We start from the raw sequence: 16382 nt of genomic DNA on the forward strand, positions 1-16382 counted from the left end.
ATATATATATATATATATATGCGTTACAAAGAATGTTGTTCACCAAGGTTGCATTTATTTAATCAAAAATACAGTAAAAACTGTAAAAAAAAAAAAAAAGTAATATTGTGAAGTATTATAACAATTTAAAATTACTATTAACTTTTTTAATATATTTTAAAATTTAATTTATTCCTGTGATGGCTAAGCTGATTTTTCAGCAACATTACTCCAAAAATCATTCTAATACACTGATTTGTGCTTAAAAAACATTTGTTCTTATTATTAATATTGGAAACAGATTCTTTGATGAACGGAAGTTTGAACAGCATTTATTTGAAATAGAAATATTTTGAAAAATGATAAATGTCTTCACTGTCACTTTCGAACAAAATTTTATATAACAATTTAAAGAGCAATTAAATATAATTGGAATGAAATTATATATACAAAATAACCTGTACCTGATAAGAATAACCTCGCCAAAATGAGCAAACTTGTCCAACAGGTCATCAATCAGTGCATCATCAAAGTAGTCATCAGGACCAGATGTGCAGAGAGAGACGAGGATGGTGCCATCTGGTGGACCCTGCAGGGCGATCACTTCCTTATACACCTGATGCCTGGCGTCTGGATCCACCTCAAGTATGTCCACGTCTATGATGGCCACCACAGGCCTGCAAGAAATAAATGGGAAGGGTACAAGAACAGTGATTCCTAAACTTAAAGTACCTGTGGCCCACACAAACAAATGCAAAATTTGAACAATTACTTACAGTAAAAAAATGAATTGACTGCCTTCTGCAGTACCACTGAGGCCCACTGGAGGGCACTAAACACATTGCTGGTGCAAACTTGAAAGTTGTGGTTCTGGTATTAGTCTCTCTCACCTGTGATCAGAGGTTTTGAGCTCTGCTCTACCATAATATTTGAGCTCTCCAGGGCTCCATGGGTACTGATCTTCCTCATTCATTGGGGCTCCTACTACATTCAACTCCAACTCTTCCGCTGTAATACACACAGGCAGATCTAATCAAAATTCTTCAAGGAAAGCGTAATCTGTTGCTGCATTTCAAGTTCGGTTGATGGTTGAAGATATGTTATTAATATAATTCCCACCAGTTTTATCAAAGTTCCACTTCCTTCTCTTCCACAGCACACGGTCAGTCCAGGCTGGTGTGCGGCACTTCTCACTGGTGTCGTAGTCCTCCGAAAACAGGTCATATTTGTAAGTGGGGGCAAAATCCAGCTTCCCTTCAATAAAGCCTCTAAAAACCTGAAATATGAATAAAATAGAGAAATAAAAATAGTGACAAAAAAAAAAAGACATGTTCCACTGCTGTTTTTTTTCCTGATATACCTGTCCAGCATTCTTCTGCTCTACCAGTTGATCTCCAGCAATCAGTGCATCCCAATTTTGCTGTCTGATCAGTTCCTTTGTCTCTTCATTAGAAATATTTATTCGGTAGTTGAAGTCTCCACACCAGAATACATAATCATGGGAGTACAGGAGCCGGCCCTAAAAAAAGAAAAATAATAAAAATATTGGATTAATAACATATTATTATTTAATAACACTAACATTTTTTTAATGTTTTTATTATGTCATATAAAATAATAAATATAAATATTATATATTAATACCTATTACAATGTAGTTAAATAATATTATTAAGAACAAAAATAATAATTACTTAAACATTTATTATATTTGTTTTTATTATTTATATTATATAAAAACACATAAATAATATTACATGTTTAACATTCAATGCATTTAAATATTAATAAGTTATAAGCAGTAACATATAAAAATAATTATTATTAAAAAAAGAAGAAGAATGTGTTCATAAACGGAACAGAACTAACAGATATTTTTACATCATAAATGAATTACCATGGGGAAGGACAGTTTGCGTGCAATTTCATTGTAGTCGTCGTTCCTCTCTTTGACCTGTGATTGGCCGGCGGCAAAGTGTGAGCACACAAAGCAGATGCTGGTGGTGTGGAAGAGCAGGCGTATAGCCACACCCCCTTTATTACCAGTGGCTCCGCCCATTCCAGTCTTTACTGTGTCCACTGCAACATCCCTATGTGAGGAAAACGACACACAATATGAGATCTCATAATAAACTCTAATCCTTGTAATATCTAAAAATCACACTGATTTGTCAATAATAAAATGAACCCAAATGTGTGTGAGAATACCTGATGAATGGTGCATGCTGAGGGCGTATGAAGACGAACAGACAGACACCCACCAGCTGCTCTGAGGCCAGCAGCACATACTTGTGATCTCGTGAGATGTTCTTCTGCAGTTCTGCAGCCCACAGCTTCTGATTAGTGGTGCTACCAGAGAAGAAAGAGAAGTTCAATAGTTCTCATAGGAATGAGAGCATGACAAATATATTTAACCTCAAATACTGATTGAATGAAAAATGTATTGTGTAGCACGTCACAACCACTGGACCAAAGGAAATGTTGCTTCTGCTTACTATATAACTACAACCAGTGAACTTTGAAATGTCTAACGTCAAGTTCTTACCTTGCGCTGACGATATTTCCAGCATTCAGCTCCACCATTTCCTCAAAGCCAATAGCAAGGATGTCCACTGGGTTGGATTTTCCATCTGCATGACAAAACCCACAAAAGCCACTTAAGTATTTGCACTAGTTTTTTTTTTTTTTGTCGCTGACAATAGCAACCTCATTTCTTTGTAAAGTATAATTTGCATTGACTTTGCATCAACACATACCTTGGAATTCTGGGTGGCCGGCTTTCTTAGGGGCATCCATGAGCCAGTCATTGAGCGTGTGGTTACGAAACGCAATACTGCGGAACTGCTTGCCCCCATTCACGTTCCACGTACCCACACACACTCTGATCTTTTTGGGACGTGTGTACTTGAAGTGGTTCTGACACATGCCCAGAAGCACTCTGGGAGAGGCTAAAACAGAAAGGGTGAGATATTCTTATCAAAAACCTACATAAAATAATCAATGAGAATATGAAAGTGCACAAAAAGAAAATGCAGAGCGTATGACATTGACCAAACCACTGAGACACACCAAACAGTCTGAATTCTTTCCTTTGAAAGTCGAACAAAAAAAGATACAACGTATTTAAAACAAGACAACACAGATGATAAAAAGAAAAAACACACTGTACAATGTCAGAGGCACCAAAATAAACAGTGAGTTTATGAAACAGGGAACCATATACAGTTATGGATTTATGGTTGGTCTGTGTATACTGTACCTGACTGTAAAATGGGCTCAGAGACTAACATTGTAAGCATTAAGGAGGAAAAGAAAGAACAAAGGAAGAGAGAGAGGTTAAAAGTTAGCCGTTAGACAAATAACAGAATTAGTCCTCTGGATCAACACTAATCTCACACCCAAAGCAGCCGGGAGCCATAAATTAGCTCGCTAGCATGAGGAAATGCATTCAGATCCAGATCCACAGGATGAAATCAGTCCACTGCAGCAGACTGATCCCATAAACCGTGACCACAAACACAAAATACCAAAGGTGGAGATGTTTGAAACCTCCTATAACTCAGTAAAGTCCATACAATCGGTAAGTTCAACAAGCATTTGCCAGGTATTTTAAATCTATTCTTTAATAGGCAATGCATTTACGATATGTTCATATTATGAATAGATTTATATTATAATTAATTATATTACTAATATATTTCTATTTTTATAATATATCTAAATCTGAATATATTTGTTAATTTGTCAGAAGTTTTTCTAACACATGAAAACACACTGAATCTGTTTGTGTGAAATACTTCAACTTCATCATTAAAAGAATTTTCAATATAAACAATTATGGCTGTTACCTATAAAAACAAATCATCATAAAATACAAAAGAACATAATGCACAATATATTATAGAACAATAAACACTTGACGGAACACATTTTTAATAACTGTCCATAATTGTAACAACAACGGTACTTATGTTCACAACAGTGGCATTTTTTTTTATCCCCTCATTTTAAATATTTGGTGTACTTTTGTTATTTTTGCGAGCATTTTTCCCCACAGCCCTGGTTTCTTTCTGACTCTGAGGGGCTGTTTACATGACAACGTTTTCAGCCAAAAACGGGAAACTTTTTATGCATTTTGCCTGTTCGTTTACACGACAATGGCTTTTTGGGGACTGAAAATGCATATTTTTGAAAACGGGTTTCAAAGTGCAAGTTTAACTCTCTCTTACACGTTTTCGTGTAAACACCCAATTTTCAATAACCTTTGAAAACGGTGATGTCATGCATGTGCATAGTACGTGTTAGGTATGTAGACATGTGCAGTACGTGTCGATTTTAAAGGCAAGCGCGAACAAACATACACAACAATGGTGGAGTACATGGTACTGTTGCTGCTGTTTAAGAGGTTGCTAACGCTTCTTCAGCAAAGTGTGGATTTACTTCACCAATATTACAACCAACAGCGGAGACGCATCATATACAGACGGCAACAGGTACTGTTTACTAACAAGGTGACTGCGCCAACTACTGGCCTGGCATTCGTAATACAGCGTTTTTGGCCGTTTTCGCAGATATGTGTAAACACGAATAGTTTTGAAAACGTTGTCGTGTATATGTGAATCTTTTTAAAAACGCAAGGGAAAAACTTTTCAGTTATTGACTACATCGTTGTCATGTAAACGTAGCCTGAATTGTGGTGTTGTAAATCGTACCATACAGGCTGCTGGTTGTGAGAAGGGCTCGTGCCTTATCTGCCAGGTCACTGTTCAGGGTGCTGCCCAGTCTCAGGATATCAATGGCTTCCTGTTTAGAGCTGTCAAAGAAGTTGTTCTGAATGGTTCTGGTGACCGAGCGAGCTCCGTCTTTTAGCTTTCCACCCTACAGAAAGAAAAAACAAAATCCAAACAAAATAGTTAATATAAAATAGTCAAGTTCTGGAACATCAAAAAACTCTCAGAATGAAACAAAACTTTCAAAACAAACTAAAACGCTCTATACAAAACAAAACCATTCTCAAAACAAAACAAAACACAAAACAAAACAAAACAAAAAACAAAAACACACACATTCATGAACACGTATTCAAAGGGACATCAAAGGAATAGAGGTCTGCTACCCGACCCGAGCCCGACGGGTCCCGAAATACTTTCGGGTTTCGGGATGGGGTCGGGTTAATGTTTAATGAATAGGTTCGGGTCGGGCTCGGGTTTATAGCTAAACTAAAACTATATGCAGGCTCCGCTGCTTTCACAGACACACACACACACACACATTATTGCACACAACAACACAGCACGGTAACTTTTATTAGTAAAATAGCTTCGACAGGCTACTGACTCGCAACGTTATATTTCTCTGCAGTGAGGGGGTAAAATCGCTGTTTTTGAAGGAACTAAGCCTCATTGCTTGTAGAGAGAGACGCGCAGACGCAGGTTCACACATGCAACTTTCATCTCTCTCTCTGTCTCTCTCTCGTGCGCGCTAATTCAAATAAATGATATAATTAGCCTAATTAATTCAAATAAATGCGATCTTACCGCACTGCATCTATGTGTCTGATTTAAAGCAGGCCGAATGCTAACGAGCCTTAACTTACGAAAATGACCATAATTTGCACGATGGAAGAATTATCGTCTTGTCGTATACAACCATTCAAAAACTCGGCAGAATTTATGTGACCGCTGCACCTGATGTGTGCAGACCTCTACAAAAGAATACTTTTATTTCTTTGCTGCTAGCTAGATGAATCCTGGGGTTTGAGGCCTAGTTGGAAGAGGTTTACAGGCTTTTATAACAGTCTATAAAAAGAGGCCTAATTAAAGTTGACAGCACTGCCAGTTACAGTAATCTTTCTCTACTAATACAAAAGATCTAACACAAAACAAAGCAGACTAAAATAAATACAGCCTCACAACTCAAATTGACACAACTAGCTACTGTCAACTTACCACAGAGGAAGAGGAACAGCCATAGGAAAGCAGAGAAAAACAGCAGATTAAGACAATCGTAAACTTACAGCGTGAAAATGGCACAGAAACACCCGTTTTTCTGCTCTCTGCTGCCTTTTGTGCTGTACCGTTTGTGTGTTTTACAAGCCGACATGTACCTTAGCCTTGCCATCCAGAGCACCAGTGCCTGCGTAGATCTTGCTGATCGAGTCTCCATTGGTGGACCACATGGTGCGGAAAACCTCCTGAAAACGCGCCACCAGCTGAGGTTTCTCGGTCAGACCCATGTCTTCCAATTGTTTTGGAAGCATCTGAACACCACGGACATATTACATAATGAATGAAAAACAAACAAATAGTAAAAAGAAAAAAAACTTCAAACTGTAGTAAGAAAACAGAACTGTGTCACAAACACACCTCAAGCGCAATGAAGGCCTGGACGCTGTTTGTTCGGTCCAAGCAGTCGAGACAATTGGAACGAATGGTCCCACTTTGACATCTGCGGTAAACAAAATTGTGTTGGACAATTTTATGAGCTAGTTTTGGTCATTTTGTGATTATCAATGTTTAATTAAACTTTTAAAAGAAAGAAATTTTGAAAAACATGCATCCACCTCCCCAAAAAATGTATTCCTGCTTTAAAATACCCAGTGGCTATGAGAAAAATAGATCCACTAGTTTTTTTTTTTTAAGTATACACACAATTAATTAAACAAACAACCTAATGACGAAAATGTTTTGCTGTTCTATGATATTCCTCCACAACCAGGTGTGCTGGGATGCTATATAACCTCACCTCTGAATGCCGGCCTCTCCTGAGTAGTAGAAGAAACCACATCCCTCCAGAAACTTGCTGATCTGAGGTTTCAGGACACTGTTGAGCTTTTCAGTCTTCCCACCTTTAACCATCTGATGATAGTCAAAGTTCAACATTCTCACAGCGTTTGCATGCTCTGAAGCTTTCAGGTGACTCTGTGGGCGAAGACAAAGACAGTCTTTACACAGTAAAGAAAGTGGATCAACTGCTCTATGGTTTTGTCATACTTGAGTACTGAAAGACATCTTAAATACTGAAAGACATCTTAAATAATGCATTATAACCTGACCAACCTGAATATTTCCTAAACAACAATCACCTGGAATGCTTTGCTGAGCATGTGTTCACCCTCCTTCATACCCAGCAGGTTGATGATCACCTGTTTGCCATACAGCATCCTCAGGGCACTAAAGTGTCTGGACAGGAAACATCACACAGGGTTCATACACATTCAAACCTCAATGAAAAATGTTTATCCAATCCTGTGATCCATAGCTTCAAGTAAAATCAAAGGTGATTTAAAACAAAGGAAGCCAAGGAAACAAGTGATCAATAGTACAATCTACTGTAGATGCAGACAGTAGATTGTCTGCATCTACTTCCTCTCATCACGACCTGACTCAGCACTCCAGGGAACAGAGTAGTGACTCATGATAAATAAAGAATGTCCATCATGCTCAGTGTGAGGAGCCAAGGCTGGATAAGAATAAACCCTCCCACATATTCAGGATAAGGCTTTCTTAATGCAGATTTTATTGTTTTAATCAACCTAATCTTACACTGAAAAAAAATCAATAAGATATATTATTGATGAGCACTGAGGGAGTATGTCTTTAGTGGTTATTAACCACCCAAATATAACAAATGCTTTAAAGGGGTCATATGATGCGATTTCAATTTTTCCTTTCTCTTTGGAGTGTTACAAGCTCTTGGTGCATAAAGAAGATCTGCTGACCTCTTCCAGAGTTTTCATTTGACTGAATGTAAGATTTAAAAAAAATATATAAATAACAAAAAAAAATTTTTTTTTGAAAATACTTAACTATTAGGTAATAAATGTTTAAATTAAAACATAAATGATTATTTTTTAAATTAAATTTTAGTGTCATTCTTATTTGCAATCAATAAAATGTATTATATCAGAGGAATTATAACAAAATTATTTTTTTATGTTTTTAGTTTTAGTAATTTTTTAGCACTTCAACCTACTTTTTTCAGCTAGTTGCCAGTGAAACAATTATAATTTTCTGATGTAAGTTTTATACATTAAAATTTTTCAGCTAATATTTACATTATTTTATTTCAGTTTTATTTCCATTAATAATAAATCAATTTTAGTTACCAACAATTATTTTAATGCAATGCATTTAAATGCATTTTAAATTATTTTGGTCCCACTTTATATTAGTTGCCTTTAACTACTATGTTATTACATCAAAAAAAAATGTTGGTTTCTTATGTTTTCACATATGTTCAAACATATTGGCCCGGTTTCACAAACGGGGCTTAGCTTAAGCCAGGACTAGGCTTTAGTTAAATTAAGATATTTAAGCAACTTTTACAAAAATGCCTCACAAAATAATGTTCTTTTTAGCAGCATCATATGACCCCTTTAAAACAGGCTCACAAAGACTGACCTCTTCCAGAGTTTTCATTTGACTGAATGTAAGATTTAAAAAAAATATATAAATAACAGGTTTAAAAATTTTTTTTTGAAAATACTTAACTATTAGGTAAATAAATGTTTAAATTAAAACATAAATGATTATTTTTTAAATTAAATTTTAGTGTCATTCTTATTTGCAATCAATAAAATGTATTATATCAGAGGAATTATAACAAAATTATTTTTTTATGTTTTTAGTTTTAGTAATTTTTTAGCACTTCAACCTACTTTTTTCAGCTAGTTGCCAGTGAAACAATTATAATTTTCTGATGTAAGTTTTATACATTAAAATTTTTCAGCTAATATTTACATTATTTTATTTCAGTTTTATTTCCATTAATAATAAATCAATTTTAGTTACCAACAATTATTTTAATGCAATGCATTTAAATGCATTTTAAATTATTTTGGTCCCACTTTATATTAGTTGCCTTTAACTACTATGTTATTACATCAAAAAAAAATGTTGGTTTCTTATGTTTTCACATATGTTCAAACATATTGGCCCGGTTTCACAAACGGGGCTTAGCTTAAGCCAGGACTAGGCTTTAGTTAAATTAAGATATTTAAGCAACTTTTACAAAAATGCCTTAGAAGAAAACATTACAGGTGTGCATCTTCACGCAGAACAATGACACTGAAATATTTTAAGATATGTGAGAGCAAGATATTTTCAGTTGAGACAGCTCAAACATGCATTTTAGTCTGGGACTAGCTTAAGCCTTGTCTGTGAAACCGGGGGATTATGTTTCAAACATAATTCTTATGTTTATGTCTTTTGCTGTTATTAAGGTGGGATACGGTTAAGGAAAGGAACAGGTTTTAAAGGTATAGTCAGGTTTAGGAGTAGGTTAAAGGGTTTGTAGTTATCTCTGTGTATAGATATTACAGATGAAATTACAAGCAGCTATTTTTTTGGTTACACTTTATTTTAAGGTGTCCTTGTTACAGTGTAATCATATATTTAAGTTCTGAGTAATATTAATTAACTACATGCACTTACTATATGGTTAGCATGAGGGTTTGTCTTAGGGTTACTTGCATGTAATTATGCATAATTAATTGTTATGATAATAGTAAGTACATGTAACGTGTAACAAGGACACCTTAAAATAAAGTGTTACCAAATAACTACAACATAATAACATGCATTGTATGATTAATGATTATGATTAATTAAAATTGTATTACATAGTAGTTATAAAGACACTTACTGTAAAGTGGGTCCATTATTTTTAGATGCATTTTTACGGTCAAATGATCATTTACAGATAATGAGTTTAGACTTGTGTTTATATCAGCATGACTAAGGGCTGGACATCTTACGCTGCTTTTTCAGCATCTCATGCCATGAGTGCTGATTTTTCTAAGACACCATGAGCAGTCTGCATTTATAAGTCACCCAAGTTTAAAAAGTTCCAACTTTTAAATGATCCCTCGAGACCCCCTGCTGCACTTCATCCAGCTGTTCTGTGTGTAATTGCCGCCTACAAATCCATCAGATCGGGCTCTGGTAGACCTTAATTACCTACCAACTAGCCGAAAATGCATCCTTAGACATGACTGAGCTTGCCCATCCAGACTGTGTTAAATAACAGGTCTGTTTGAAGCAGGGCCCGTACACTGCGCTAATGTCTGCTGGATCGCTTTCATCACGCACTAACACTTGGGCCTGAGCCAGAACAGCTGGATACTAGAGCAAGCATCATCAGAGACCAGCAGAATCTTAATTACCTCTCAAAAGCCGGTGCGTTTGCTTCAAAACCACGGGACAGCTTAACACGATGAGATCCCACCTTTGTGGAAAGAGGATAAAAACAAAAAAGGAAGAATCATGAGTTGAGTTGTTTCATATTTGGTGCAAGAGGAAATTAAGGTGGCAGAAGGAAAGGAAGATGAGAGAGACAGCAAGAGAAAGACCACACAGGCCTGGCCCGCCTGCTGAGTTGAGCTGCATTTGAAGATACAAAAAACATTTGCACAGAATAAGACAGCGGAACCATGTGTAATGATTTCACAAGCTCACTGAAGCCCTGAAGATCTATCAGAGATACCGATCATACCAGGAAACACATGAATCCTGGCTAGACATTCGTGCTCTAGACAGAAGTTTCAACTGCTAATGCTGGCTAGCTGCAGATTTTAATAGTTGCAGGAAGCGCCTTTCTAATAATGGTTTTCTATTTGTGTGACATTTGACTAACTGCTCTCACAACCTTCAGTATAACGTATTGCGTTCACACCTACAACCATAATAGGTAAGCTATACAGAGGACTTTCCCATCTCTAGGCTATGACTGGCTTCTCATTCCCTGTAGTCTCATATAACTTGGTCACTGAAACAGTTACACCTTTGAACACAATTGGCTAGTGTTCTAACCACAGGATTGTTGTCGTTGTGTCTTCTAACTAGGGTGACTCTAAAATCGCCTTTATACCGTCAACATTTGATCTATATGCCTTTTGTTTAATTTATTTCAACCCAGTTTATTTCAACATTTTACACCAAGCGTCTTCAACAAGGCGCCTGCGATGGCACTGCAGATGGTCTGTCAATGTGAAGAACTATATAAAAAAAAGTTAACTTAAAGCTAAAACAACCAATTAAACATGTTAAATGTGCCCCTCCTACATTAAACATTGTATTATTTATATACTATTACTTACACTATAAATTAAAAATTATACTAAATGTGTATACTAATATTTATACTATATACTAAATTACACAAAATTACACACTTATTATACTAAAATACACATACAAATAATATTATATACTAAATTATCAATAATCAATAATATAAATAAAAACTTTTATATTATTCATTTAAATTTAAATGTAATTTTTTTTTGTAATTGTGTTATGTCTTGTATGATTTTTCCATTTGAACACTTTTTAAAAATATGTTTATTTTAGCTTTAATTTTTAATTTAATTAAAATTTTATTTCAGTTTAGTTTTCATTTGTTTTTAGTACTTCAACTTATTTTATTTAAGTTAGTTGCCAGGGCAGAATTTCACATTTTTGGTTTAAGTTTCATAAGTTTACATTTTTGCATCTAATATTTACATTTTATTTTATTTCAGCTTTATGAATGAAAAATGATTAATAGTTTTAGCTTTTAGGTAACAACTACAACACTGAAAAAAGAATGAAATAAAATCATTCATTATTACATATTTGAATGCAATGTATTTACATTTGTAATATATTCATTTGTTATTTTTTTATCAGTATGTACAAGATGGTCCCTGTTCTGCCTCTATATGCAACAAGGGGCCTTCAATTCAAAAAGGCTGAAGATCTCCAGTTTAGAGCTGTTGGATATTTATGCTTTATTTAGACTCAGTCAGTCTGTCAGAGTTCCACCCAATTCTGTTTGTTGCCTCTGCAGGTCCCTGCCATTAATATTTCATACATTCGGAATGGCAGCAGAGACTGGCTCATATTACCCTGAGCTTTCTGGGAGCAAAGAAAAAGTATCCAGTGGCGATTCAACTTCCTTTATTTTGCACCTAGCTTTGCACCGAAGACAATGGAATCCCTTATAACTAATACCACTATGGCCTGAAGTGACACACAAGGTTCTGTGGAAAGCTTTGAAAAACAGCTCAAGAAGGGTCACCTCACCAGCTTCCCACTAAAAGCAACAATGATAATGTCTATGCAATGTCAGAGGAAAGACACAGGCATTTCCAGACCTGCTTGCTGGCATCTTAACTTGATTTCACAAGAAGCCAACAGATTTATCAGAACCTGGATCCTTTCCAAAATGAGTCACGGTCGGTTTAGATGCAGCTTTCACCGACTGACATTGCACAAACTCTTTGCAGTGAAGAACAGATCATCCACCAGACAAAACTAAACCTTCGATATACCAACTGTCGGTTCCCATGCTGTCCTTTTGGCTCTCGACTTTGATTCAGCTGCAACAAAATCCCCTGAAACGAGTGTTTCTGATAATATGAATAAACGGGGTCAGCACTGGCCATGTGTGACGAAGTGGAAACACAAAAAAATAAGTTCATTATGATGAGTCAGCAGGAGCATGGAACTCCAGCAAGCTCAATTCAGTGGAGCGCAATGCAAACATTTTTCCTCAGTGTTATTTGAACACATGCATACATATTGATTCAAAGCTTTATTGTACCTGAATTCCTGGCTGCTCCCAGAACAGAGGTATTGACCCTCGGATCTGAATGAAGGAGGATACTTTGTCATCAAGGAAAATAACCTGTAGGGAAAACAAGTAAAAGCTAAATCTTAGCCTTGGCATGTCACATGTGAAATTTAAACCCTATGGTATTTCTCACGTAGAGGACTAACTGGAATGAATGTACAATATTTTATTTCAATAATATTTTCTATTTTGAGGGGATTTCATGGTCCTAGACAATATTCACCTCTAAATTATGTACCATTTGTTTCTAATATTAGAAAACATTTTTAAATATTATTTTCAATTAATATACTGTTTAGGTTGAAAACAGAGCAAAGGTATTAATGGCAGATTGGTGCCATGTAGTTGGATAAATAAAGCAAATTTGTATTTTTTTCTCATTTATTTTCTGTGTGATTATTTTTAAGACCATTTAGCCTTCTCTTATCATATCCACATTTTCTGTGTTCATATAGCAAGTGCCACAAAAGTCAGTCTAAAGTATGATGTTTCGTACCATTCCAGTGAAATAAAAAAAAGAAAGAAAAATTCTAAATGTAAATTGTTTTCAGTTTAAAATGACTAAAGACCACCCGAGGGTTAAAGAAGTGAGTTCAAAAGGTTGACTTGCAATTGACTCATTGTTGTCATACCTGCTCAGTCTCCACAAAGTTGGCCACCTGGCCGTCGTCATTTGTGCCTCGGACATTAAAACGCGTGCCTGCTCTCTCTGAGCTGAGCCGAGAGATCACGCAAGCTTTGGCCTGCTTGTGCCCAGCGTAGATGGTGCGGATCTCCACTCCACCACACATCAACCTCAGCAGCCAGTCATCACAGTTCACCCCATAATGCTTGAGATGGAGATGGAGGGACTGATTCCTGTGAAGCGGTTACATAATTACATCACCCTTACATCCATTTATCATCCACCGATTAAATTCAACATTCTGAGTCAGTGACATTTTGTTGGAAACACTGTGCACACATAAAACAAACCCTATATGGCCACTAAAAATGAATGTTTTGAATAAAATGGTATTTATATTTAATGGAAAAATCTTTTAACACTGAATCAAATTGACCTTTGAAAAAGACCCACCAGAAAAAACGATTATCAGATGTGTCTTCTCTGATTCTGCGGTGCGCATTCAAGCTGAGGTCCAGACTCACTCCGGTGGAGGACCATGCGAAATAGAAGTTACCAGAGTTTAAGACTTTCCTGACATCAGCGATGCGGTCCTCATCCGAGGGGTCGTTTTTCAGAGAGACGAAGTCAGTGCCTGTTACGCGAAAGACTTCTGAATCCTGGACTTTTCCCACTGAACTGCAGCCCGTTACGACCACCAGGCTGTGCAGCATAGAATCCCCTTTGGAAGAAGAGTGAAGTGGATTCAGAGCTTGTAGATTATGCACATTTTGTAACCACATATTTAAAATGTGCAAGTTCATAATTAGTTCATTGAAAAACCCATTTGTATCGGCCCCTTATTTAAAAATTGAGGTGGATAAGTCTCAATGTCTATGCTGTTTCCTAAGAACTTAAAATATGACAGTGAAAATATTATATACACTCACAAACTCAAATAATGGCTATCCTTGTAGTTACACTGTAATTAGTGACTATATTTGTACAACAACTGCTTGATAACATGTTGTGCATTTACCTTTCATAATTTTAGTTTTACTGTGAATTTCAGTGTTTTGGTAATATTTCTGCTCTACTTATCCTCAAAAAGAGCAGTTTTTTTTAAAATCAGGTGACAGGGAGGATTTGTATTTGTTGTGATGACAAATACACAACCTGCAAGTCAAATTAAATAAATAAAAAAAGAAGCTGAGAAACTGTACCAAGGTTAAGACGAAGAACTCCCAGGATCCCATAAGCATCCAGCATCTTGGTGTACGCCGTCTTGATGGTCTCCTTCTCTGCCGCCGCTGTGGATGACATCAAAACATTTACTTAAAAAACCACGCCATATTTATTGATGATTTATAATCTCCAAAACAGTTTTATAGCTTTTTATTCAATAATATTTCAATAAATGACTGGTTTGACATTTTTCATATTTAAAATTAATTAAAAAATAAGTACTAAAAAGGGTATATGGACAGCCTTACACAGTACAGCAACGGCTCCAGACTCGAACATCAGGCATTCCTCTCGATTTCTGGTCTCCACAATCACACTGTATGGAGGTGGATCCAGCTTATGATAAATACGATAACCTTTACTGAATGCCATGACTCGACACAACCTGTTTCAGCCCTGCATAAGAAAAAAATAAATACCATTTACTTTGAAAACATACCATATAAAGGAAATGCCACAGGGTTATCATATTCAAACCCTAAACCGCCTGCAGGTTCAGATAAGCAGGTGCATCAAATGTCGCATCATGCAGAAAACACAATTCAAAGTGTATTATTAATGCATCCTGTCATGAACCATTGACATAAGAGGAAGGAAATAGACTTGCACAATTCGGGTTTTTGTAAATACACAATTTCGTTGCTAAAATAAACTCATGTAACAATAAAACCATGCATGTTCAGCGCATTATATGAAAAGAAGGACATCAAGATGCTTACAAAAAATATGTTAGTTATGCTGTATTTCAGCAACACGACAGCAATTGATGGAGAAGGAACCCAAATCCCAAGCAACGAGTTAAAATGTCCGACTCAAATGAGATAAACCGTGCAGAAACAGAGGATGACAGGTGCTCATCACAATGCCACACCACATACGATCAGATCTGCAACCCAAATATATGAGAATGTTTACAATTCATGCACCCACAGGCTGTCTAACCTTGGGCCACTGTCTCAGCGTGAGGCTGAAGGTTAGTGCACATGAGATTAACAATCATCCATATGATAACAAGAATGAAGACGACCAGGCCCCGCCAGCCATTTATCTGTCAAAATCAACAGCGAAGACAGACTGACAGCGCTAAAAGCCTTTATCACGACCAGCACTAACGGCTAATGTTAGCCGGCTAGCTCTCCATCTTCCTGAACCATATAAACAGACATTTAAGTGATAACAGCGCCGCAATATGTGCGTTTATACGTTAAACGTACAAATGTAATGCCTCAGTATTCATTATTCATTTATGACGATGCTTGGTAAAGAAATGGTCATGTGTACCTGTCAGATTTGTGTCTGTCTTCCCCGGGTTGGAGATCGTATAAGGCTAGAAACAAAATGATTAGCGGGGCAGGTAGTTCAAGCACAGAAATACAACCGAAACCTAGAAAGGACAAGTGCTATCTGTTGTTATGCCCCTGACCGCTTCCGGGACCTTAAGGTGTGCACTGATTGGCCAGATTTGTGTCATGTGATGTAGGAAATCGAAGTACTGACGGACATCGTGTCCTATCAAGTACATTTTTTGTGTTAATTAAATACGACAAAATGACACAAAACTCTGGCAAGACGTCTGTCAGATCATTGTAGATTTCATATATAAAGACGAGTTTTTAAATGCTTTGTTTGGGTTTGTCGAGAAGCAATATGAACATTTATGCTTCTATGCAACTTATTATTTTTTGTTGTTGTTGTTTTCTATTTTTTTATATTCTATCCGTAAATGTAAGGTATTAAAAAGTAACGCCCTTTTTCTAAATTTCAAAGAGATATTATAGGATCTAGATTACTTTTTATGCACCTCCTTAAAAAAAGCTAAACGCATGCTGACTTGATAGTGTTTTTATAAGATGCCTGTTTTTATTTATCCATATTTTGATCGGTGGGCTGTTGCATGTAAGTGATCATTCATATAACGTTTATTTGTCATCTCTATTTC

At 36.2% G+C, this 16382-nt stretch overlaps 1 protein-coding gene across 11 annotated transcripts in view; it reads right to left on the reverse strand.

Annotated features, from left to right (window-relative positions):
- The window catches only part of synj1 (synaptojanin 1), a 23506-nt gene extending 7674 nt beyond the window's left edge, over window positions 1-15832 (reverse strand). For 6 of the 11 annotated variants that reach the window (XM_016528373.1, XM_016528377.1, XM_016528375.1 and 3 more), the window contains exons 1-21: window positions 15725-15828; window positions 14692-14839; window positions 14422-14508; window positions 13673-13940; window positions 13227-13452; window positions 12565-12648; window positions 10145-10206; window positions 7064-7160; window positions 6724-6899; window positions 6345-6426; window positions 6086-6238; window positions 4692-4857; window positions 3239-3262; window positions 2736-2927; window positions 2525-2609; window positions 2188-2328; window positions 1877-2069; window positions 1340-1498; window positions 1099-1255; window positions 870-987; window positions 444-656 (exon numbers count right to left, since the gene is read on the reverse strand). In XM_016528373.1, the coding sequence (XP_016383859.1) occupies window positions 444-656; window positions 870-987; window positions 1099-1255; window positions 1340-1498; window positions 1877-2069; window positions 2188-2328; window positions 2525-2609; window positions 2736-2927; window positions 3239-3262; window positions 4692-4857; window positions 6086-6238; window positions 6345-6426; window positions 6724-6899; window positions 7064-7160; window positions 10145-10206; window positions 12565-12648; window positions 13227-13452; window positions 13673-13940; window positions 14422-14508; window positions 14692-14815 (2807 nt within the window). In that variant the 5' untranslated portion in view covers window positions 14816-14839; window positions 15725-15828. Of the gene's footprint in view, window positions 1-443; window positions 657-869; window positions 988-1098; window positions 1256-1339; window positions 1499-1876; window positions 2070-2187; window positions 2329-2524; window positions 2610-2735; window positions 2928-3238; window positions 3263-4691; window positions 4858-6085; window positions 6239-6344; window positions 6427-6723; window positions 6900-7063; window positions 7161-10144; window positions 10207-12564; window positions 12649-13226; window positions 13453-13672; window positions 13941-14421; window positions 14509-14691; window positions 14840-15724 lie in introns of all 11 variants that reach the window. The other 5 variants (XM_016528379.1, XM_016528378.1, XM_016528371.1 and 2 more) reach the window with 4 other exon arrangements.
- Window positions 15833-16382: the final 550 nt, after the last annotated feature.

The sequence above is a fragment of the Sinocyclocheilus rhinocerous genome, unplaced genomic scaffold, assembly GCF_001515625.1.
Source record: "Sinocyclocheilus rhinocerous isolate Xijiao unplaced genomic scaffold, SAMN03320098_v1.1 scaffold603, whole genome shotgun sequence".
Lineage (NCBI taxonomy): Eukaryota > Metazoa > Chordata > Actinopteri > Cypriniformes > Cyprinidae > Sinocyclocheilus > Sinocyclocheilus rhinocerous.